The following is a 23,951-nucleotide window of genomic DNA, read 5'->3' on the forward strand; positions in this document are numbered from 1 at the left end:
ATCCTTCTTGCATTCATTACCATGCAAAGAAATTCATAACTTAAAATGATTGATGACTAATGATTAATAATTTACAATAAAATAATTTGTGATCATCCCTATATGGAGCGTGAAGTCAAATTGATGTCATCGGCACGAAAAGTACGCTCCCTGTATGATAAGTGTAACTTTATGTTATCTTTTTGAAATAAAAAGCTTTTGTATTCTTTTTTAAATCTTTTATTGTCTTATTTGAGAACCTAATGCGCCAAAATATGTCTTATGCGTTCGCCTTCTTATAGTATATTGATTAACTTGAAATGGTGCTTCTAACCGTTGTTTCTTATAAATAATTGTGAATACATTAGTATAATACACTGTTATATACACATACAACATTTTAATTGATAGTCAACCCAGTAATACTATTCAAAGGCTCACATAACCCAACTTGGTCAATATGCAAAAGCTTGCTTTCTTGCAAAACCGTCAGAGTAACTCCAAGCAACTCTGCTATCTGAGTAGAAGGAAAAGACAGCGATAGGCACTTCGATATATACGGCACAAAATCTTCGGTAAAACAAATGCATAACGAAACAAAATTCTGCCTCTCGATATCCGTGAACGCTTGCTGCTCTCTGTGGTAAAATGCTGTTAGAACTTGAACAGCCTGGTTCAAAGAGTTCCTATACGCGTTATAAACTTCTTTCACTATATTCAACGGTGCTGTGTTTCTTAACATATTCAGTACTATCAACATTCCATTGCAGTATTCAGCTAACGGGTAATAGTCTAATAGACTTTCCGGCGGACCTGCAGAAGCATTTTCATTCACTGGCCTTGGTACATTCTTTATGGTAGGAACTTTATATGACTTCATCTGATTCTCAAAGTGGTTTTCAGCTTTTTCTAATCCTTTGTAGAATTGGGCAAGAAGATTTTTTCTGAATAGAGGGGTTAGAGTGCATCTCATGTCGGCGCCTACTCGTCCAAATGATAGACAGAGATACATGCACTGGTTGAATAGGGATTCGAAGTTGGACTCATCTTCGTTTTGTAAGTCTCGGTTTAGGATTTGGGCCAAAACTTCTACCTGCAAGAAAACAAGAGATGATTTCATAAACATTTTTGTTATGAGGCGCTCCAGAAACATGCCTAAAGAATCGGTAAGTATAAATCGGTGTACAACCAAATCTGACTAGAGAGTAGGTTAGGTAAGTAAAATGCTGCAACATTGCCTGGGTCGAAAAAAAGTGATTTATTTCCGAAACGCTTACAACAAGCTATTAAACCTTATAATGGCCGTCGTGGTCCCAAGACTTTTTAAATATTATTATGGACTGATAGGCGATTGACCCTAGTGACACCTATTGGAAAGTGAAGACAGTCTAAGATGGAGCTTACCGATTCAGAAATAGCCTATTCACTATTGTTTGTTTTTAAGGACACCGTATTTTTCTGGGAACACCGATGATGGGAGCGCATTCCATTCCTTTGCAGTCCGCATCACAAAAGATGAATCGTTTAAGACACCTATTTTGATTAGAACTACCATTTTAGGCAGGGTAGGCAAAGTTACAGCATTTGAAGTATTTTCAATATAGTATAATGTACCTTTTGTTTCAACCAACAGGACAAGGCACTGGTTCCATTCAGTTCGTCTTCCCTCGCTCTAGACTCGTGGGCATCGGACAGAAATATAGATTTGTGCTGCGTCAGTACGTTGAACAGATGAATTCTGTGCAACTCCACTATTCTCCTTAGCAGTCTTTCACTGGCTGCAATTAAAAATGCAGGTTAATTCGGAGTATCTGCTTATTAGCACTAAGGCGATAAGAAGGCTACAGAGAATTTTACCGTTCTTCTAGGTTTTAAATCAAAATGTAAAAGTAGGTAGGTATAGGTATTTTCGTGAGGAAGACTAAGGGCCGGTTGCATCAAACCCTCTGTCACCACATTAAATCGTTCGTTAATTATTTATGTATAGGAAGTTACACAGACGTCTGCTGCGTGACGATGATGTGTCTGTCAAATGTGGTTGATGCAACTGGCCTTAGTCATGTTTCGGCTGTAAGTTTAGTTTCGGTCAAAAACCTTTTTTTTTTTTTATACCACGTCGGTGGCAAACAGGTATACGGCCCGCCTGATGGAAAGCGGTCACCGCAACCTATGGACGCCCGCAACTCAAGGGGTGTCACGTGCGCGTTGCCGACCCATACTGTAGTTCATCGGGAATACTCCGACAGGGAGCTCATTCCACAGCCGGACCTAACCGAAATAATATGGTACGTACGGTTTCCGAGGGTAAACAATACTTCAGTTAAAATTATAGTAAGGCGGCGGAATTGAAAAAAGTCGTCTAGTTTTGAAGTTGATGTGACTGGAGAGTATACTGCTGACAAGTGGTATCGTTGTGATCGGTAGACTTTACTGAGTACGAAATAATGACTTGTCGCATTCTCAGACTGTGGGGGGGTTAACTATGACGTCACAAAGATCGCGGTCCCGGGTTTCAGTTTTTTGCCAATTTGTCTAGAACCCCTTATCCAATTTTGAAAAATGAGGTGTCGATTGAAAGCGTATAACATGCTGATTAAGATTTATTATATGTGAAAAGTATAGTTTTGTTAGTTATTTTTTAATTAACAATAATACAAAAAATACATTTTTTTTACTCTCTTTTTTGATTTTTGTGACTCAAAAAGGCAATGAAAACGGCCACTTAGCTAAAAAATATGTTATATAAATCATTTAACTACATTATTAAGCTATCTGTTGCTTTTTAAATTTCTACGATCGGATAATAAATAAGCAAACTACAACCACATACCTGTAGGCGGGGAGTACCGCTTGACACGCGTTCTCATACATTCGGCGTCTACCAAATTATTCCTCGCGCAAAATTCGTTTCAAGCAGATATACCTCTAATCTTATTCATCGTAACCTATCAATATTGGTATCATTTGAAAGTACAATTAAAGTACTTTAAGAAACAATGTCAATCATTTTCTTAAAATCAATAATCGCCAGTCTGCGGTGGTTACAAAGGAAAAAAGTGGGTATGCAATTTGACTGGTTTCCTAGGTTTGATACCCTAGACGAGTTTAAAAGGGGAGGTAAAGGTGACTTATGGGTTGTTCTCTGGCCTAAAAGCTATACAGAGGGTCAGGGAGAAAAAAACTAGGGTTTAAGTTTAGTTTTAAGTTATTTTTTCTTTTATTTGTTGATTTTATTGTGTTTAATTTTTTTGTAATTTTATCAAGGATACACGTTGGTTTCTTTTGCTGAAAATTCCCTTTTTTATGAGAAATGTTATGAATTTCATGGCATTTTCCGATAGAGACTAAAATTAACTTTCAAATAAGGCCACATAGTCATACTGATACTTATATAATATTAAGGGTAATACCAAGTAATACCGTTTGAACTCAAACGACTTAGAGGTGCGGTTTTTTGACCCAGTAGGTATTAAAAAGTAATCGTAAAATCAAAACGATTGGGCTTCGGTCGTTATACACATTAAATCACTAAAATGAAGTTACCTATAATGTTTTAGTAATTATAATCCTCACTTTTAGCCACTTTTCTCAAAACATAATTATTCAACAGAAGTCAAGATAACATATTTATTATTAATAATGCGCATATTTATTATTAATAATGCGTTAGAAATTTGAAATACTTGTTGAGGTACACTTGTTAAGTACATGCAGCTCCTGCAAATACACTCAGTGTCAAAAAAATCACACATCTCAATCGTTTGCGTTGAAGCAGTATTGACCCACATATTAGAGAGCAGGGCACGCAGGCCGCCTCGTAAGACTATGTGTGGCACTGAGGAACCAGTGAAGTCAGGTCTATGGATTGCTACACTGCTGTCCCGCTTGCACTAGGTACTTCGCCGGGGCTATTACCCTTAATATTATATAAGTAAAAGTATGACTATGTGGCCTTATTTGAAAGTTAATTTTAGTCTCTATCGGAAAATGCCATAAAATTCATAACATTTCTCATAAAAAGGAAATTTTTAGCAAAAGAAACCAACGTGTATCCTTGATAAAATTACAAAAAAATTAAACATAATAAAATCAACAGTGTTGGGGACATTACCGGGTTGATGATGAAAACTATTACTTGTACCATCACTTTACTTTATTCGCTTATAACAAACATATTAACAACCAATTTACAATAATAATTCAAGACATCTTCATTACAACTCGTCTGTACTCGAACTGGGCCCCGTCACTGTATGTCCGCCATTTTTATAACAATCCAACATGGCGGAAACCAGTGACTAGTATGAGTCAATTGATATTCTTTAATACTTTAATCATAAATAACAGTAAGATAAATCAAAATATAAGGCATTAATAAATAATTACTCTTACAGCTCGGCCATCCTGTTCGAGGCGAGACCCTTCGCCAAAGCTTAATATGAAATAATTCAAAAGAAAGACAATACCAGTTTATACAACAAAAAAAAAGTGTAGTATAATATGCATTTGAAATAATTCTTAAACAATAGAAATACAAAACATATAACACTTCATACCGATACCTTTACCACATAATTACGATATGCTGTAAGACTGATATTAGCAAAATATTATTTATTTATGGAAGAGTAATATCAATTATAATAAAACTATAACTTACGTATACTAAAAATGGATTTTTAAATATTTCTATAAACCTTATCAAGTGTAAAGAAAGAGCATTAATCAGACATAGGCCTGTGAAAAATAAATATATGAATAAGATTTACTTCGATACAATTAAATTATTGAGATCCAATTAAATTCATTACATTTAATTAAATTCATTACATCCAATTGAATTCATTACATCCAATTAAATTATGATGATTAAATTAATTAGAAGGCATTCACAAGTTATAAACATATTTCAGTAAACAATGCAACACTTCACTGCACACTTCACTCGCGAAACATAAGCAAAAAGAACATATTTACACGATTTTATGATATCACCACCTCATCACATGATTGAACGGAATTCCCGTGCCGCTACGGGGCAATAGCATCATGGGCCACCCAAGCTCTGTCAGCCTGCTGCCGCAGCTGCTCATCACGGACGCCGGATATTGCGCCGCCAGACGCAAGCTCGCATACCATGCCAGCATTTAAGGACTCAGTCGACGATCGAAACAGAGGTATCTTTACCCTGACCCTCTCTCCTGGGCACTCCTGGGTCGGAAGTGAATCTACACCCCGACCCTATCACCTGGGCACTCCTGGGTGGTAAATGAATACCAACCCTGGCCCTTTCACCTGGACGCTCCTGGGTCCTTGATCTGAAACTTGCAACACTTTCTTTAGAAACGTAAAATTTCGACTGTCTTCGAAATCATGGTAAAATTATTATGGTTCGGTAATGAATTTAATAAGTCACAATGTATTGATAGTCGTTATGATTAAATAAATTATTGTCGTCACTTATTAATATATCGCTATACTGAGTAATTATATTTAAGATTTTTCTGATTTATGCAGTATACACATCTGCGGAATCTTTAAATACTCAAATAACCCGTCATTAATGAAATATCGTGCCTAATTATTTATTTACCATTTGTAACGTATTATACATATTATATTAAACAACTATTTAAGCACCATCGCAAATACACGACAATGGTGCACGGTGTACGTCTTTTTTTTTATTCTGTTATCATTATTATTTCTGTAGGTTCTAGCTAAGATTGATGCAATAGTATGTCGAAATAGAAAACTTCTTTGTATATTGGTCATATAAGTAATATTAGTTAATGCCAAGCTATTTTAATTATTTTATCTGTAAAGATGGGTAAGGTCTAATTTTATTTAAAGTTAATGCCAAGCTATTTTATTTAGGTTATAGGCCCATATAAGTTGAATTATACTGATCTGTATTTCTGATCATAGTAAAAATAAGGTTTTGTAAAATAACTTTTGTTTTAGGTCCATTTTTGTCAACAAGTTAACACGATTGCCAGATGTTTCTATTGTTCTTTGACTTGTTATTTATTATAACGACACCCGTCAGATATTATATACGTAATCATTTTTTTCATCATTTATTTCAAGCGTATCTTATGAATATGGCTGCAATGAAATAACAAACAAAATATATGACTAATCCTTATTCGTATTGCTTACAAGCTGTGAGGCATTCATATAATTATAAAGAGGTCTATCCACATATACATCAAGTATAACTTAATTTTCCATGGAAAGCTATTGCTAATTTAGACAATGAATATTATGTTGGCTTACTACGTTTTAATTTTATTCCTGTTATCTATGAAATGGGTTTATACATTGAACTTTTTATTATTCTTAACGAATGTAAGTATATCGCAGAATATTTGTCTTACAGAGAGTCTTAACAGTTACTTGCTAGTAACGATTTTTTTTAATCTGATAGGTTTCTTCATAAACGATACGAGGTATAAGTACTTGACTTTCAGTATGTACCAAATATTTCACCAACAAAATATGCTAGGTGTTAAGTTGCGTATGTTATTCAAATTTATTGTTCTGATTCGAGCATAATAATTTAAAACAAAGTCTATTTTTTTTGTTACTTTATTCTGAGAATGAGCACCCAAGATTATATTACACGTAAAGAACTAGATAGCCAAAAGAAAAATATGTAATTACTGTACTACTTAAATTTAACCAATCAAAAAGTCGCCATAATTGTAATGTTGGACATTGTCGATCATAATATAAATTATTAAAGCTCAAGGTGTGCTTTTATATTAAATAAAATAAATAAATCGAACCTTATCTAATGTATGGGTACATATATAAAATGTATTTGTCATAATTATTTTAGCAATATTCGCAGTATAATGTAAATAAACTAATTAATAACCGCTTTATGAAACATCATCGCAATGCAATTTGAGCAATTTAAGCTTTCTGATGAAAAACCAAGAACTGCATATGTATTAATAAAAGCCATGAGGCCAGAATTTACGCATGCATTATAGCGATGTATTTGTGATCAATTAATATTATATAAAATTACCCATTATTACTTTTTCATTAAATAACAAATTATATCGCCATGAATGATATCAAATTTACGAATGTATTTTTTTTCTTCGGTGTAACGTAATCAACAAAATGATCTTTCATAATGATAGTGTTAATCATTTTTATTTTAAACGATACGGGCAAGCGAGATTACCTGTCCATCTAATAATAGGTTGGTTTCAGAGTTACTAAAATCACATAACGCATGTACTGGCATAATGTCAATGATCAAAAAGTTTTTTTTTTTAAGTTGCTTTTGTAGGTATTTACGAACATAGTAAAATTTTTAACTCTCATAATAAAAGCACACAGGAACATCGCATTGCGCCTCAAATTATATGCAACTGACTAACATTTTATTTAAGGTTTCCAAACTACATATGCTGACCTTGTTAACTGTTAGGTGTGTAATGAAATATTTGAATATTACTATTGGTTGATTATTTTGAGGCGTTTGCTTATATGAATAAGAATTCTACTACTTACATTATTGTTCAATGTATAATTCATTAAGATTAAAATTAAACGTTTGCACGTTTATCAACGTGTATTAAAAGCTACGCACGTACATCTACGCGCTCAGAATTCTACTACTTATATTATTGTTCAATGTATTATTCATTAAGATTAAAATTAAATTTGCACGTTCATCAACGTGTATTAAAAGACTCGCACGTTCATCCACGCGCTTAAAAGACTCGCACGTTCATCCACGCGCTTAAGAGACTCGCACGTTCATCCACGTGCTTAAAAGACTCGCACGTTCATCCGCGCGCTTAAAAGACTCGCACGTCCATCCACGTGCGTCAAACATTGATTCCACAAGATACATGTTACACTGTGCCATAGGTATCCTTGTTGATATCTACCAATTTCCTTGTTGATATCTACCAATAAGTACCATAGTAGCGTTAATTGTATAACTTTTATACTGTGATCAAAACACTCAAACATGAGTAGAGTACACAAAAGCGTACTGTAATTACGGACGAATTTATTATTCACGTGTTGTTACTTATTACATGATTATGACCAACTCTACATGTTGACCGACTCTTTTACATGATTTGACCAACAACTCTACATATTGACCGACTCTTATATAGGTACTATAATGTATACCTAGTATAGTTTTATTAACTTTAAGTGATAATTGTATACCCGAATTGGGTCACCGTTGTAACTTACTAACGCAACGAATTATTACCTGTGTAACACGGTTGAACAATAAAGATCTATCTATCTATCTATATTGACCGATTACATGATTATGTCTGACTCTACATATTGACCGATTACAAGATTATCCGACTACATGATTATCCGACTACATGATTGTCCGACTATATATTGACCGACTACATGATTGTCCGACTATATATTGTCCGACCACATGATTATGACCGACTCTACATACGACCGACCACATGATTATGACCGACTCTACATACGACTCTACATACGACTCTACATACGACTCTACATACGACTCTACATACGACTCTACATACGACTCTACATACGACTCTACATACGACTCTACATACGACTCTACATACGACTCTACATACGACTCTACATACGACTCTACATACGACTCTACATACGACTCTACATACGACTCTACATACGACTCTACATACGACTCTACATACGACTCTACATACGACTCTACATACGACTCTACATACGACTCGTACATACGACTCTACATATGACTCTACATATGACTCGTGAAGTGGCAAGGGCGGCCGTCACCCATGTCATTTCATTTGCCTGACTTATCACGCGACTTTCGCGATCTTCTCATAAATACCTTCAATATAAATCATCATTCCAATTAATAATGAATTAGTGTTATTGCAGAAACAAACAATGATATCATTGATTAAATTCACAGCATTATACATTAGTTGTCGATTTCCCATCGAATACATATCCATGATCATCATGGTAATATACGAAGAATTATTTGATATACATTGATCAGATACTTGCGCCATCACTGGCCATTGTAGAATAGTAATAATAAATGTAACCTTTTGCCTGCCGTCAACAAGCAAGAGGAGACCAAGCACTTCAATTTTCATGGAATAAAACTTTTACATTTTTGTTTTATAACGAGTTTTGTCGTATATCCGAAAATGATTTCACGAACAACCGGTGAGCAAACTTTTTTTTTAAAGACATGATAACGATCATATTATTAGATTGTTGTTATAGATTGACCACTGCTATAACGATAAACATGTTTTTAAAACGACTTGACGTACAATACAACATATGCTTCACAGATGAAGATTTAGAACTTAGTTTGATTGGAAATAAACGTTATATGGTAACATTCAGTCATGTTCTTGCCAATCAGATTAATTTTTCTAGTTACGGTTAAGCTTAAGACTTCCTTTTTACAATAAGAAGTCACATTATTAAAACAGATGGATATTCAATCCGGCATTTTAATACAAGAATTGAATGACAGTGACACAACTTCGATTTAACGATTAATGGAATGGATTCGATTCACACAAAGTATTTAACTTAGTCCAGGATTTGGGGCACGGTCCGGCATTATGCCACGTGTCAGATGGAAATGACTTTTGTATACATTAAAAATACTATGATCAATATCGTACTTAACGCATCAAATATCAAGTAACCCTGTATTATAATTTTCAATTTGAACTAAAATCAACATGTCATATGTATACATTTTTTTTTTTACCAATCTCGTGTCGCGTGACTCAAGAAATTGCAATATTAGAATATTTTATGAGTACATATTTGGGGCACGGTCCGGCATTATGCCACGTGTCAGATGGAAATGACTTTTGTATACATTAAAAATACTATGATCAATATCGTACTTAACGCATCAAATATCAAGTAACCCTGTATTATAATTTTCAATTTGAACTAAAATCAACATGTCATATGTATACATTTTTTTTTTACCAATCTCGTGTCGCGTGACTCAAGAAATTGCAATATTAGAATATTTTATGAGTACATATTTTTACACAGCTTATGTAATTAAATATTTATTTTAAATTGTATTCCCGATCTGTATAATCTGATAAGTTCGAATATGTATCGCAATTAAGAAACAAGTATTTGAACCATGATTATTTTCTTACTGGTATAATAAATGTCACCATTTTTTCAAAAACCGAGATGTGAATTTGAAGCAAAGTTTTGTTAGCCGTTTTTAACAACTCGAGGCATTGCTAATACAAAGGAAAAATCGTTTAATCAAGAGTTAATTCCTATTGACAAAGTGCAAGTTTACTCATAGCTCCACGATTTCTTAAAGACATACTGTCACAAATTGACCGGCGCAGCATATTAAGCGCTTAATGTGTAAAACAATATGCAATTTTCTGAAAAAGTTGTATTCCATTTTTGATTCATAAAAATAAGAAATCGTTATAACTTTTAATCATACACAGTACTGAGGGTAAGTAAATGTAATGATGACATCTTTTTTTTTTTAAACAATAATGTTAAGAAATAATGAGAAGTAATTGACTACTGTAGGTTTTATCAATAAAATTATACTTTTGTTTTATGCGTATTATTGATCTATTGATATAATATACCACAATTATTTTATTCCATCAAATTTTGCAATATAGTCATGACGGTAGATTATCAAACCAGTTCTACAACGCCAAAGAAAGAAAAATAAATGTCTCACTTACCATAACAATTTCAGTGCACGTTTCGTAAAGTAAGATAATGGTACTTCCACAAAAAAAAATCAAAGGAAAGAAAACCTTACGTTCGTGTGGCGTGGCAAAAATCTTTACCGATTCTTGTTTCATCCCACTTCTGACCTGTTGGGGACATTACCGGGTTGATGATGAAAACTATTACTTGTACCATCACTTTACTTTATTCGCTTATAACAAACATATTAACAACCAATTTACAATAATAATTCAAGACCTCTTCATTACAACTCGTCTGTACTCGAACTGGGCCCCGTCACTGTATGTCCGCCATTTTTATAACAATCCAACATGGCGGAAACCAGTGACTAGTATGAGTCAATTGATATTCTTTAATACTTTAATCATAAATAACAGTAAGATAAATCAAAATATAAGGCATTAATAAATAATTACTCTTACAGCTGATAGCTTAATAATGTAGTTAAATGATTTGTATAACATATTTTTTAGCTAAGTGGCCGTTTTTATTGCCTTTTTGAGTCACAAAAATCAAAAAAGAGAGTAAAAAAAATGTATTTTTTGTATTATTGTTAATTAAAAAATAACTAACAAAACTATACTTTTCACATATAATAAATCTTAATCAGCATGTTATACGCTTTCAATCGACACCTCATTTTTCAAAATTGGATAAGGGGTTCTAGACAAATTGGCAAAAAACTGAAACCCGGGACCGCGATCGTTGTGACGTCATAGTTAACCCCCCCACAGTCTGAGAATGCGACAAGTCATTATTTCGTACTCAGTAAAGTCTACCGATCACAACGATACCACTTGTCAGCAGTATACTCTCCAGTCACATCAACTTTTTCCGAGACCCTCTCGCCGCTCTACTATTATGCTCGGAAGACCCAGACAAAAAACTAGAAGAAATAATTATGTATTTTCTATTTTTTTTTATAAGAAAATACGTACATTCAGTATTTTTGGCATCCTCCAAAGCTTTCTCGAACCAAGCGTTTCTTGCTTTCAGAAAATGCAAATGAAGCCCATCAGATGTGTTAGTTTTGCTTCCAGTGTATTGGATGCTTCCATCGTCATCTGTAGACCGGTATACGGTGTTGGCTCTTCGGAGGTAGCCGAGTATCTATAAAATAAATATTTTGAACATTAATATCACAGTAATAAAAACCACCTTATTTTAAGAACTTATTCTACTTTGCACAGAAATTTGATACTTAGATTAAGAAAATAATAATATAAGTCCTTATTCTTAAAAGAAATTAGCTGGGTCCACATATAGGGCGAGGTGCGTCGCGAGGCAATTTGCTCGCGCGGCACATGGTTAATGTAGACGTGCTGATTCAGCCGAGGTACAGTCAACGAATTGGAACCCTAGACCACTGTAGAACTATGTCATAGTACGTTATAAATGAGTTTGTAAAAAATCTCTTATTGCTTGTCATTTTGACATGGTTGCCTGTCCTAATTCCAATTGGTTGACTGTACGTCTACACAAAACGTTTACCGCGCGAGCACATTGCCTCGCTCTGTGGGGACCCGGCTAATGAAATTAAATTAAACTAGTAACAAGAAAAAGAAGGTGTAGGCAATACATGGTAATTGGTAGTACATGTAGGTAGGTACCACTACATCGCTAACTAATACCCACTGGAACTCACGCTGTACTCGTGGAACAAGTTGGATCTCGTATTTTTGTAGACGCGTACGTAATTCTTAGTAGTTTTTAGCTACTTTGGAAGTCTCACTTCTGTTCTGAACCTTAATTTCATAGAAATAAAAACTACCTGAAGACATTGCGGCAACGGCAAATCATATCGGAGCTGATTGAACAAATGATATAGCGTCTCAAACCAGAGTGTCATGATCTCGGATGTGGTGTTCTGAAAATGAAAACAAATTAAGTAGATTAAAATGGTTTTTTTTTAGGTCAGTGAGGGCTGCTAGTAGATTTCGTGCTGTTACGCGAAAACGGTCATTGAAGAAATGACCTTCCTTGTACGTGAATAAATCTACAAATATTCCATCCCATTCCTATTAAGTATCAAAAACTTGTATGGTATTGGACAAAAAATATCAAAATAGGCAATTTTCTCACATAAGATTTGTTGAAAAGCATAACTTTTTTTGTTACTTTAAATTTTTCTATTCCATTTGAGGAGTGTCTTTTCAAAAGGACTTATTTATATAAGTCAACAAGGTTTATTTCTCTAGGAAGACATAGATGAAAATAACCTCTGTTGACTTATAGAAATAAGTCCTTTTGAAAAGACACTCCTCATTTAAGATGCTTCATATTGTGTACCTGAACTAAAGGTATCTCAGAATACCGCTTGGATAAGTTCCGTATGAATGTGAAGATATCCAAAGCACTCTCATAGTCCTCGGCAGAGAGGGCTTCACGCATCAACGCAGGTAATTCTAATAGTTCTAGCAACTTCTCACTCTGGTTGCGGATGGAACTGTAGCGACTGGAATAAAAAAAAATAGTTCTTAACTAGCTTTTAAGAGGGCTGGTCACTTCAATGCAAGAACACTAACAGTTCAAGTAACTTCCCTCTAGTTGCAGAAGAAACTGTCAAGACTAGTTCTACCTAGAGGTAAAATTATTAATTATGGAATAAAAAAGAATGACTAATATCCATACTAATATTATAAATGGGAAAGTGTGTGTGTCTGTTTGTTTGTCCGTCTTTCACGGCAAAACGGAGTGACGAATTGATGTGATTTTTTAAGTGGAGATAGTTGAAGGGATGGAGAGTAGGCTAACTTTTATCTCTTTCTAACGCGAGCGAAGCCGCGGGCAAAAGATAGTAGTCTATAATTTGATATTTTGTAATATAAATGGAAATTCAGAATAAAATTTATTAAATTTATGGTGCTAAGCCATACAGGCTGGCTCAACGAGGCTTATAGAGAGCTGGGCTCAGGATCATAACTAGCAGAAAGTTTTTCTGCAAGACCCAATTTAGTGAAAATAATGATGCATCATCATCATGAAGAAGGTTTCAAAATAATTTTTACCTTTTCTCCTTAACAATATTTCCAGCCATTTGCGAAAAATTCTCGCATTCCTGTATAAATTCAGGAGTAGCATTAAGGAACTTTGTTAGTGATTCTTTAGAATTCCCAAGGTCCTTCATGATGGTTCGTGAGATCTCTGCCGTCTCCACAAAAGTTTTATAATTTGTAAATGCCAGGTCTTGAGTTTGCTCTGTTAGTTGGTTCATCTCCTCAGTCAATCTTTCTGGCTCTTTTTTTATGTGTTCCCAGTTTTGGGACCCCAATTTTTTGACGTATTCATTGATTTCACTGAAGTATTCTGCATTTCCTAAAATTAATGTAATTTTCATAAATATGTGATAGAAAATAGTGCATAATCATGCTGGTAACGTGTCATATTTTGGAAGGGTATTGTAGTATGATAACAGTGACTATAAATTCGCTGAAATAGTAGATTCTGTATAGATTCTTACCGCTGCCCGAATCTGGAAACAACAACTGGCACAGTTCAGTAAGTTCTTGAGCCATGATAGAGTGAAAAATTAATTAATATCTATCAAACAAGTCAAATACAATATCAAACTCAGTGGTACTAATTTCTTTTGGGCTTAATCATTATTTTTCTGAAAATTAATATCTCAGCACAGCAGAATACAACCAATTGTTATGACACTTTTGACAGTTCTTTCTGACACTATCCACGTCAATTTTTGAAAATTGATAATCATGCCATCTACCACCGGCTTCGAAAGAAACACCATTCGAGAGGCATTTCTTACTTCCTAAATTAAAGCATGTTCGCTACTATGTCAGACGAAGCATGCTTGTATTTATATCAAAAGTGTAAAACGTCTCAATAAACATAACGCTTCGTCCTACGCAGACAGTATTTATTATTGATCGAGTTCAACAATAAAAAATGCCCGACTTTGTTGAGTATTTCAATAAATAAAAATATTATAAATTTGTTACATTATTACATTATTTTATCTACTATTAGAGAGTAAAAAGTGCAGAGAATATGAATGAAAATGTATGTTTATTTAGTCGTATAAAGTATAACGAAACATAAATGAATGGATTGTGGAAATGGAAGAAAGAAGATTGCCATTCTGTTAATAACCAAATTCTTACCAATTTAACCAAATAAACAGCAAAATACGTTTTAAAATATTATTATTTAGTGAAATAACTGGTTAGTACTTTCAAAGTTTTTGTCGACATTTTATTATAACCAATTTTCAAGTATTGATACATTCTTTGATTGCGTCATGTAAACGTATAGTTATATGTTATAGCTTCGATTATCTCGAAATTCACTGTGATTCGTAATTTAGGAGCTTTGTTCACCCAAATATTGGTAAAAATCGGTAAGAAAATCAATGTTTATTAACCTATTCGTTTGACAAGGATAACCTAAGCGTATTATGTCTATAGCTGTTGACACCATTTTTGTTCCGCTTTTCTGTTTGATTATGCCATGTTTCGCTAACGTAGTGACTTTTCCTTTATCAGAATTTTCCATATTTATTTTGTCTTGTACTAATAGATCATAGTCAGGTAAAATAATATGTTGTTAAATAAGGTTATGTTGATGTTTTGGTTTAGGAATTATATAGGGTGTATAGAATACTGTTGTCAAGATTGTGGTATGGATTAAGGGCCTCCTAATTGATGATTACTATTTATGGTTGTGTCAGTTAAATTGTGGACCTAATTGTACTCATTATGTTATTTGTTTATTTTAGTTATGGATGGTACATAACAGAAATCCAAAATGGATGGTGAAGGTGAAGATTTCAACCTCCACTGGGAGGAGGAGGAGGTGGAGTCTAAGGTAACAGCGAAATATAATGTAGTCTTGTCTTGTTAATGTTTTTTTTTTCTTTAATTAATCATTTAAAAATGTATTATCCTTTTAGCACATCCCAGGTGTGGTGGGCTCAGAAGTCATCTGTGGCTTAGATAATGTGCAAGCTGGTTCTTACTCCAACATGGTAAATACAATTTTTATTTACACAAACCTACTTTTCATTGATGTTAACAAAATAATGAATAATATATGCTCTTTTCATATCTTTATGTAGATTATTTCAACATAGACATTAAATAAAAAATACTTTTGTAAGTTTTATAAAAAATATATATATATTTCAGTTGAAAATGTGAGACAGATTTTTTTAGATATCTCTGGGATAGAAATAATCACTAATTTTGCCCTAGGCTAGCCTTGTTTCATAAGTTTTTATGCACATCAAAATTAAATAAAAAATCTATACAGTCTGGTTGTCACAACCACAACCATACATATTTATTTGTAAAATTAGTAATTATAAAAAAAAGTCAAACATATTTTTTCAATGATGAACCATTAAACATCCATCTTATTATATTTCATATTTCCAGAGTTCAGAAGTAATTATACAAGACACAGATCAGATAGCAGCGGAGAACCTAATGTTCTTGTCTCAGGATGTAGTCAGTTACGTGGATGCTGGCGAGTTGGCAGTAGACCCCAGTGTGGAGTGTGTTACGGAGGAGGTCATCACGGATGACTGGACTGAGGGGCAGGACAGGTCAGTTGATTATGTTTTTGTTAGAGATTTTAAAATTATTATAAGAAATCTTATTATAATTATTAGATTTCATTTTAATCTAGGACTGTTGAATTATTAATGTGTATTTTTAACTATGGCTTAAAATAAAGGTGATAAAAAATGAAGTTTGAAATTAAATTAGAGGTTTTTTTTGTCACTGTGTCACCACTGTAATTATATTATTTTTCAATATAATTTGCACATCATCATGGCCTCATCTGATAATGGTGTCGACAGGATGGTGTTACAAATACCTAAATTTGATTCTTAAAATCGCTGAAACCTAGGCTCTTCCAATCAATGTCATAATCTTGTTCAAATAAAATTTCAAAATACATCACAATCTCGATAATCGGGCAATTTGATGGTCCGTAATCCGGCACTAAAATAGAGTTGCAACTTGCAAGTTTACTATTTATATTTAAATTATTTTCACTTCAGTCTTCACTTTAAAAGTGTCTGAAAACCACATAATTGTCGATTTTTTTAACTTATTATTTTAGTAGTCTTTTTTACGACACACATAAAAAATATGAAAATATAATTATGGAAAATGGCTCTAATTTCCAGTTATCCGAATTTTGCACCAATCTGGCACCTCCCTGTCAGCATTGTCAGCAACAGAGCCGGATCATTGAGATTGTACTGTAATTTGTTAATTGATGTACCTAATATAATATATAATTTGATATGTGAGCGTGCACGGGAAACGTCCCGCTTTGTTGATTGCTATAAAGCCACTTTGTCAGTTTATTCATATAAAGATACAAGTAATTCTCGCCTTAATGGTAACTGACAAAGTGGGATGTTTTACTAAACACGTTCGCGTATGAATGTATAAACAGACAAACATAAACCTAGATGGAGACAGACACAGGCTGCATGCATTTACACAATAAATGCAATGTTCCTGAAGGATCTACACAGACTTTATACTTACTGCACCAATTACAAATTGTAACTAATATTTGATTGTTAGTTTGTATAATTTCAGAGTGGAGGTACCGTTAGAGCACTTCGCGAACCCGGTGTTGGACATAAAAGAGGAAAATGACCTTGATGTGCCACTTCCCACGGATCAGGTAAGTGCTTTGAAGGAATTGTAATGTTTGTGTTAACATTAGTGTATTTTTGTGTGTTTTTATTTAATTAGTTATTTTTCATAACAGTTTCTTACATACATACTATTTTAATGTTGATTAATAAATCATCCTGAATCATATGTTATTAATTCATAACACCACAGTAAGTACGAGTATTTTTTCATGTTCTGTTGTTAGTGCTAATGTTCAATGTTATGTTTGAAGATCATAATAATACATCTTACATTTAAAACATTATTTTTGATGTATAGTATTGCTAAACTAACAAAAAGTTGATAAAGCTGTAAGATTCTGTAGAAACCACCAACTACAAAATGGATTTTATAAAACGTTTTATGGTAAGATACTTGCAATATTTTATTAATGCTGTTATATAGTATAACCAATAGTTAATTTTAATGTAATATGTATAAATAACGATCAAAGCCAATTTTAAATCTGATTGCCATGTTTAAGTGGGTCTTTCTTTGCTTGGAACAGAAACATGTATTTTTAATCATATTCAAATAGACACACACTAACATTTCCTGGATCCATGGAAGGTTTTAAACTTTTCAAACAGTGGAAAATAGTTCTAAAACATCAAACATCATTATAAACATGTCTTTATCTATAGGACCAATACACAGCCATGCGTCCCTGGCCATGCGACTTCTGTTCCCGACGGTTCCGCAAGAAAGCCGCCCTGATGAACCACATGGTAGCTCACCAGAACGACCGACCCCACGCCTGCAATCTGTGCGGAGTGCGATATGTACGCAAGCGCGATCTGATGAACCACCTGAAAGTTCACGCTATGGTGCCTGAGAATGCTGATCCTATTGATTTTGGTTAGTGTACTATTCATTATTTGACTGTTAGTGAGCCATTTGGAACTACAACGACCGTTGTCACGTCTGTAATCTTTGTGGAGTGCGATATGTACACAAGCGCGATCTGATGAACCATCTGAAAGTTCACGCTATGGCGCCTGAGAATGCTGATCCTGTTGACTTTGGTTAGTGTACTATTCATTATTTGACTGTTAGTGAGCCGTTGGAACTACAACGACCGTTGTCACGTCTGTAATCTTTGTGGAGTGCGATATGTACGCAAGGGCGATCTGATGAACCATCTGAAAGTTCACGCTATGGTGCCTGAGAATGCTGATCCTGTTGACTTCGGTTAGTATTAGAGAATCGTTCACTTTTGTCAGTGAACCAGATGGACCAATAAAACAACTGCTCTTTGTAAGGTTTTGCGGCGTGCGATACATAACTGATCTATTCCCCTAGTTAGTTTGTCATTTGCTTTGTAGTAAAGCATAGTTAACATAGTATTGGCACGCGTTTAGCGACGAATAAAAAAAATATATTTAAAAATTAAAAAAAACTGATAATCACATCTTAATTTTAACACTTTCGAAACCGGGCTCTACGCGGCGCTACGACATTTTCGCTACATACGGGGAAACCCATGTAATCGGCTACGCTTCTACGAGCGGTGTACCCGACAGTCGGGTTCTTGGTAGCGAAAGTGTTAATACGTTGATAACTCTATATTAGAAATTTGGTTGATCTAACTTTTTGCGTTTGTAAGTTATTGATGATGGACGTTGACCGGCGAAAATGCACTGTGAACAAATACGTGAAAAATCCCCTTGGTCTGGCTCAATGATTGCTAAATTGTTGAATTTCCAGAAAACTACTAGGCAATAATTATTACCCAAATCATTATTTCATTAAAGGACAATTAAATAATAGTGGCAAAATAATTCAAAATATCCACTCCTTGCGGTCCACACGGAATCAACAGACAAAAAAGATGGATGAAAATCTTGTTCAGAGGATGATGAATACTATTTTCAGAAAAGTCCGTAATTTTGTGCATAAACATACTGAATGATTGAAATATATGTGACACGCTATAAATTAATAAACGATCTTTTATATTCTGCAATAAAAAATATTGTTTACTTTTTTCTTTTCATTTAAAAATTAAATTCCTCCCATCGCGTACCAATTCTAAATTAACTATGCTTTATTCTCAATTTTGCATCTATGTTTTTAACTTGTGTTTGTTACATATTTTTTGTTACAGAGGAAGTTTTAGATAACAGTCAAGTAATAAAACCAAAGAAAAAGCGCGGGAGACGAAAAAAGATTCCCGAGCCAGAGCCTGAAGAAGAAGTAAGTGCACACAGTCATACATACATACACATTACTCATACATACATTTACGCCTGTATTCCCAAACTAGGAAGGCGGAGCACATTAAACTACCTCAAGTTCCAGACAACGCACTTGAGCAGTAACTAAGACGTACATGATAATGAAATAGCACCGTTTTAACGCATCATTTTGCTATCGTAAAGCCTTTTTATACAAGAGTTATTATAATATATTTACCAATACAATACCCTTAGCATTTCTTTTTTTTGCCATTTTTTTATTATGATTTTTTTTAGGGAATTTTAGGTCAATTGTCAGAATCACGAGTACTTTCAATCTCACTGGGAGACAAAAAGTGTCCCAGAATTTCCATACATTTTTGTTACTTTCCTCTTTTGTTACCCCACAACGTGTACGGAAAATGGTAACAAAATAAGAAAAAATCGTATGGGACATTTTTTTTTAACTACTAGGATTGAAAAAGCTAGTGATTCTGAGTAGAAATAGCATAATTTTTTTCAAAAATATCACATTTCATAAAAGTGGCAAAAAAAAAGAAATGCTCCCAAAACACTTATATTTACCATTATATTTGTATTCTTAACGAATCTCGGTTTTGCAGAACGGGGACGTATGGGAGAACATGACCTCAGCGCGTACCATGCAATGGTCCCGCCGAGCGCGCTCCCCGGCCAGGCCCCCGCGCTCCCCGCCGCCGCTGCCGCCGCCGTCGCCGCCGTCGGAGCCTGAACCCTGCCCGCCACCAGCCGACCCGAGCCGACCTTTTGTGTGCAGGCACTGTGGGGTCGGCTTCGCTAGGGAAAAGGCGCTGCAGTCACATTCGAGGGTGAGTCGTTATAGCCAGACCCGTGCTCCCCGCTGCTGCCTCCTTAGGAGCCTGAATCCTGCCCGCCGCCGGCTGATCCGAGCTAACCATTTGTATGCAGGCACTGTGGGGTTGGCTTTGCTAGGGAGAAGGCATTGCAGTCACACTCTAGGGTAAGTCGTTATAGCCAGACCCGCGCTCCCCGCCGGCGTCGGAGCCTGAACCCTGCCCGCCGCCGGCTGACCCTAGCCGACCTTTTGTGTGCAGGCACTGTGGAGTCGGCTTCGCTAGGGAAAAGCGCTGCAGTCACATTCTAGGGTGAGTTATTACAGAGATAACACCACTGCTGGCCCTACTGTCAGATACTGAACTATGCGCGCCGCCATCTTATCCAACCAAGTCTTTTTGCAAGCGCTCATATTCTAGGTATTGCTAATGATAGTATTTATGTTGTGTTTAACAGATACACGGAGGAGACTCACCGATAGAATGCGGCACGTGCGGCGAACTCTGCTGGTCGCGCGAAGCGCTGGCGACACACACGCGGCAGCGGCACCCGCACCAGCCACCACAGCAGCCGGCACGGGAGCCCTACGACTCCAACTCCGGTCAGTGACACTATTACTACCACGTACTGCCAAAGGAGTGAAATTCCTTGCCGGCGTCTATAGTATACCTCCAAATGAAGGATGAAAAGGCACCTTTTGGGCGAGCTCGCTCCATCGTAGGCACAGACCAACCCCTATAGACATCCATTACAAGACGACTCGCGGTCGCCAGCCTTCCTAGTATTTGCACTGATATAAGCGCGGGCGCTCGCCGTGCCCGATCAGTAGCGACCAAGTAACAGACCCGAAAGCAGCGCGTGTTTTTCGCAGTAAAAAAATTGAAAAAGGGTATTTTGATGTCTTAAAGATGTCCACCTGTAGTGTGAAATGGTGTGGAAAGGTAACAAGAAGCTCAAATTTAAAAACAGACGTCATTACATTCCACATAAAAGTCATATTTATAATTTATTCAGAGCCGGCATAGGTCAACTTACATTGGCCACTTACGCGTCAGTAGAGGGACAGTCCCTTTCATCTGGCGCGACTGCCCGCCGTCCTTGAAACGGCCAATCACAGCGCGCCTAACACATTCCCCGCCCGCTCCTCGCACCCCTGGCACTGGTGACTCGTATCGCGAACAAAATATACAAGATTGCTACTCTATAGGAGGTTCTCTCTGATCGTAGGTCACATCCTCGTCTCGGCTAGTCTGTGGCCATGAGTAATCCCTTCTTTAATAATAATAAAAGAAACAGTTATTTGTGTTTAGTCATATGTATACGCGATTAGGACAGCACCCACTACTGAAACTCGGGTTAGTGGCACTGATGTAGAAATCTAGTTTACCCACTGAGTGTCAGTTTAGCGTATATTGTGTGTGCGACTTTCGACTGGAAACAGACGAGCCGTGTTCCGTTCATGTCACACAACTCATTCGAATTGTGTTGGTGACAGGTTTCGATGACATTTACAAACAATTTTACTATTTTTTCTGCTGTGTATAGTTCAACCATGGGTTTTCCGCAGGTGACGACGACATGGAATACCAGCTGTCGCCTCTAGCAGACAGCGGGAGCGAGCGAGCAGTATACGACACTCAGCGAGGCCCCGAACTGTTCTGCCAAGACTGTGGCGTCGCCTTCCAGCGAGCCGACTTACTGCGTCGACATCAGGCGGCCGCTCACAGGTAGTAAACTAGAGGTTTATTACAAACATCAGGTGTCACCTCTAGCAGACAGAACGAGTGATCAGTATACGATAACTGTTCTGCCGAGACTGTGGCGTCGCCTTCCAGCGAGCCGACTTACTGCGTCGACATCAGGCGGCCGCTCACAGGTAGTAAACTAGAGGTTTATTACAAACATCAGGTGTCGTCTCTAGCAGACAGAACGAGTGATCAGTATACGATAACTGTTCTGCCGAGACTGTGGCGTCGCCTTCCAGCGAGCCGACTTACTGCGTCGACATCAGGCGGCTGCTCACAGGTAGTAAACTAGAGGTTTACAAACATCAGGTGTCGCCTCTAGCAGACAGAACGAGCGATCAGTATACGACACTCAGCGAGGTCCTAAACTGTTCTGCCAAGACTGTGGCGTCGCCTTCCAGCGAGCCGACTTACTGCGTCGACATCAGGCGGCTGCTCACTGATAGTAAACTAGAGGTTTACAAACATCAGGTGTCGCCTCTAGCAGACAGAACGAGTGATCAGTATACGACACTCAGCGAGGTCCTGAACTGTTTTGCCAAGACTGTGGCGTCGCCTTCCAGCGAGCCGACTTACTGCGTCAACGTCAGGCTGCAGCTCACATGTAATAAACTATTGGGTTGTTATAACATTAGGTGTCATGCGCCTAGCGAATAGGCGACATTGAGAGTTTTTCTCCCGTTTTCTGTATTCCTTAAGGGCCGTTTGCATCAAACCGTCTGTTATCGTTCAAGCGTTCGTTAAATGTTATTGTTTGGGAAGCTTCATAGACTGTGTAACGATGATGTGTCTGTCAAATGTGGTCGATGCAACTGGCCCTTATTCTTATAAATAAGAAGCTTCTAAATATGTTTTTGTTGGCAGTCACAAACGGCACGACAGTTCATCGTCGACGTGGGCGGAGCACTCGTGCGACGTCTGCGGTGAGACATGCGCCGACGCGCTTCAACTTCTCGCGCACGCGGAGCGCCACGCCGACCGGCCCGCGCCCTCCAGGTAATAAGAGGTGTTGCCATAGCAACCGTGGAAGCAACACTGTTATTGTCGACAGCCACAAACGGCACGACAGTTCATCGTCGACGTGGGCGGAGCACTCGTGCGACGTTTGCGGCGAGACATGCGCCGACGCGATTGAACTTCTCGCGCACGCTGACCGGCCCGCACCCTTCAGGTATTGTATAAACGAAAATCTTAATTTTGCACAACCTATGCCTTAAAACCAGCATAGAGAAATATATCAAAAATCCACAAACCGAAACGAAAAATGTTACCGCAGAGCGCGTCGAATTGATAGTAAATCTGTGAGCACACGGCCCCATTGCCCACTCGATAAATCTTGGCGGGGATTCGTAGCCTAACACGTGTTTATACGTATTCGGCACGACGTTTCGGACTTCCACTGGATAACTTTAAGCCTCCTATCAGTGCTTCCTTGCCACGGAAACTTGTTTCTATAATGTTCTCACTACATTGGCATTTATCGCATAATTGTGTCGCTTAACTTCAAACCTGGGTAAATCCATTCTGCTTTAAGGTTGAAATATCTGGGCGACCGAGCTTCGCTCGGTCTATTTTAATATATCACGTCTTTAGATAAAAAAAAAAACTCTTATAAATACAAAAACAAAAAAAAAAGACAAAAAACAAAAATACACTGGTCAAAAAGAGAAATAAAAAAACAAAGTGTGATGTAAAGCTGCATTTTTGGTATGTTATTTGGGGTCCTTGAGGGAATGTAGGACTATATTTTGCAAGCAAAAAAATGGTGTGCTAACTTCGTAATTAAAAAAAAAAAGTAA

The 23,951-nt window shown here is 36.4% G+C and overlaps 2 protein-coding genes across 6 annotated transcripts in view; one reads left to right on the forward strand and one right to left on the reverse strand.

Annotated features, from left to right (window-relative positions):
* Nucleotides 1-201: 201 nt before the first annotated feature.
* Nucleotides 202-14,413, reverse strand: LOC125230281 (conserved oligomeric Golgi complex subunit 8). The gene is made up of 7 exons (XM_048135396.1): nucleotides 14,198-14,413; nucleotides 13,746-14,052; nucleotides 13,027-13,192; nucleotides 12,509-12,604; nucleotides 11,676-11,847; nucleotides 1,594-1,757; nucleotides 202-1,072 (listed from the first exon to the last, which is right to left on the reverse strand). Exons 1-7 carry the CDS (start codon nucleotides 14,250-14,252, stop codon nucleotides 380-382), a joined length of 1,653 nt encoding a protein of 550 aa, XP_047991353.1. The 5' UTR covers nucleotides 14,253-14,413; the 3' UTR covers nucleotides 202-379.
* A 395-nt stretch (nucleotides 14,414-14,808) lies between these two features.
* The window catches only part of LOC125230194 (zinc finger protein 358), a 35,955-nt gene continuing 26,812 nt past the window's right edge, over nucleotides 14,809-23,951 (forward strand). Inside the window, exons 1-11 of one of the 5 annotated variants that reach the window (XM_048135264.1) lie at nucleotides 14,809-14,919; nucleotides 15,473-15,561; nucleotides 15,647-15,721; nucleotides 16,131-16,300; nucleotides 17,301-17,403; nucleotides 18,041-18,254; nucleotides 19,504-19,592; nucleotides 20,197-20,421; nucleotides 20,864-21,008; nucleotides 21,975-22,134; nucleotides 23,017-23,148. In XM_048135264.1, coding sequence (XP_047991221.1) covers nucleotides 15,502-15,561; nucleotides 15,647-15,721; nucleotides 16,131-16,300; nucleotides 17,301-17,403; nucleotides 18,041-18,254; nucleotides 19,504-19,592; nucleotides 20,197-20,421; nucleotides 20,864-21,008; nucleotides 21,975-22,134; nucleotides 23,017-23,148 — 1,373 coding nt within the window. In that variant the 5' untranslated portion in view covers nucleotides 14,809-14,919; nucleotides 15,473-15,501. Of the gene's footprint in view, nucleotides 15,095-15,224; nucleotides 15,310-15,356; nucleotides 15,374-15,472; nucleotides 15,562-15,646; nucleotides 15,722-16,130; nucleotides 16,301-17,300; nucleotides 17,404-18,040; nucleotides 18,255-19,503; nucleotides 19,593-20,196; nucleotides 20,422-20,863; nucleotides 21,009-21,974; nucleotides 22,135-23,016; nucleotides 23,149-23,951 lie in introns of those variants that run through there. The other 4 variants (XM_048135263.1, XM_048135268.1, XM_048135265.1 and 1 more) reach the window with 4 other exon arrangements.

The sequence above is a fragment of the Leguminivora glycinivorella genome, chromosome 10, assembly GCF_023078275.1.
Source record: "Leguminivora glycinivorella isolate SPB_JAAS2020 chromosome 10, LegGlyc_1.1, whole genome shotgun sequence".
NCBI lineage: Eukaryota > Metazoa > Arthropoda > Insecta > Lepidoptera > Tortricidae > Leguminivora > Leguminivora glycinivorella.

What these genes read in the sequence shown, in the direction of transcription:
- LOC125230281 (XM_048135396.1), bottom strand. Translation starts at nt 14,252, where the DNA reads ATGGCTCAAGAACTTACTGAACTGTGCCAGTTGTTGTTTCCAGATTCG. An exon ending in AATATTGTTAAGGAGAAAAG is followed by an intron (nt 13,193 to 13,745) that starts GTAAAAATTATT and finishes TTTTTATTCCAG; the next exon opens with TCGCTACAGTTCCATCCGCA. An exon ending in CGTTGCCGCAATGTCTTCAG is followed by an intron (nt 11,848 to 12,508) that starts GTAGTTTTTATT and finishes TTTATTTTATAG; the next exon opens with ATACTCGGCTACCTCCGAAG.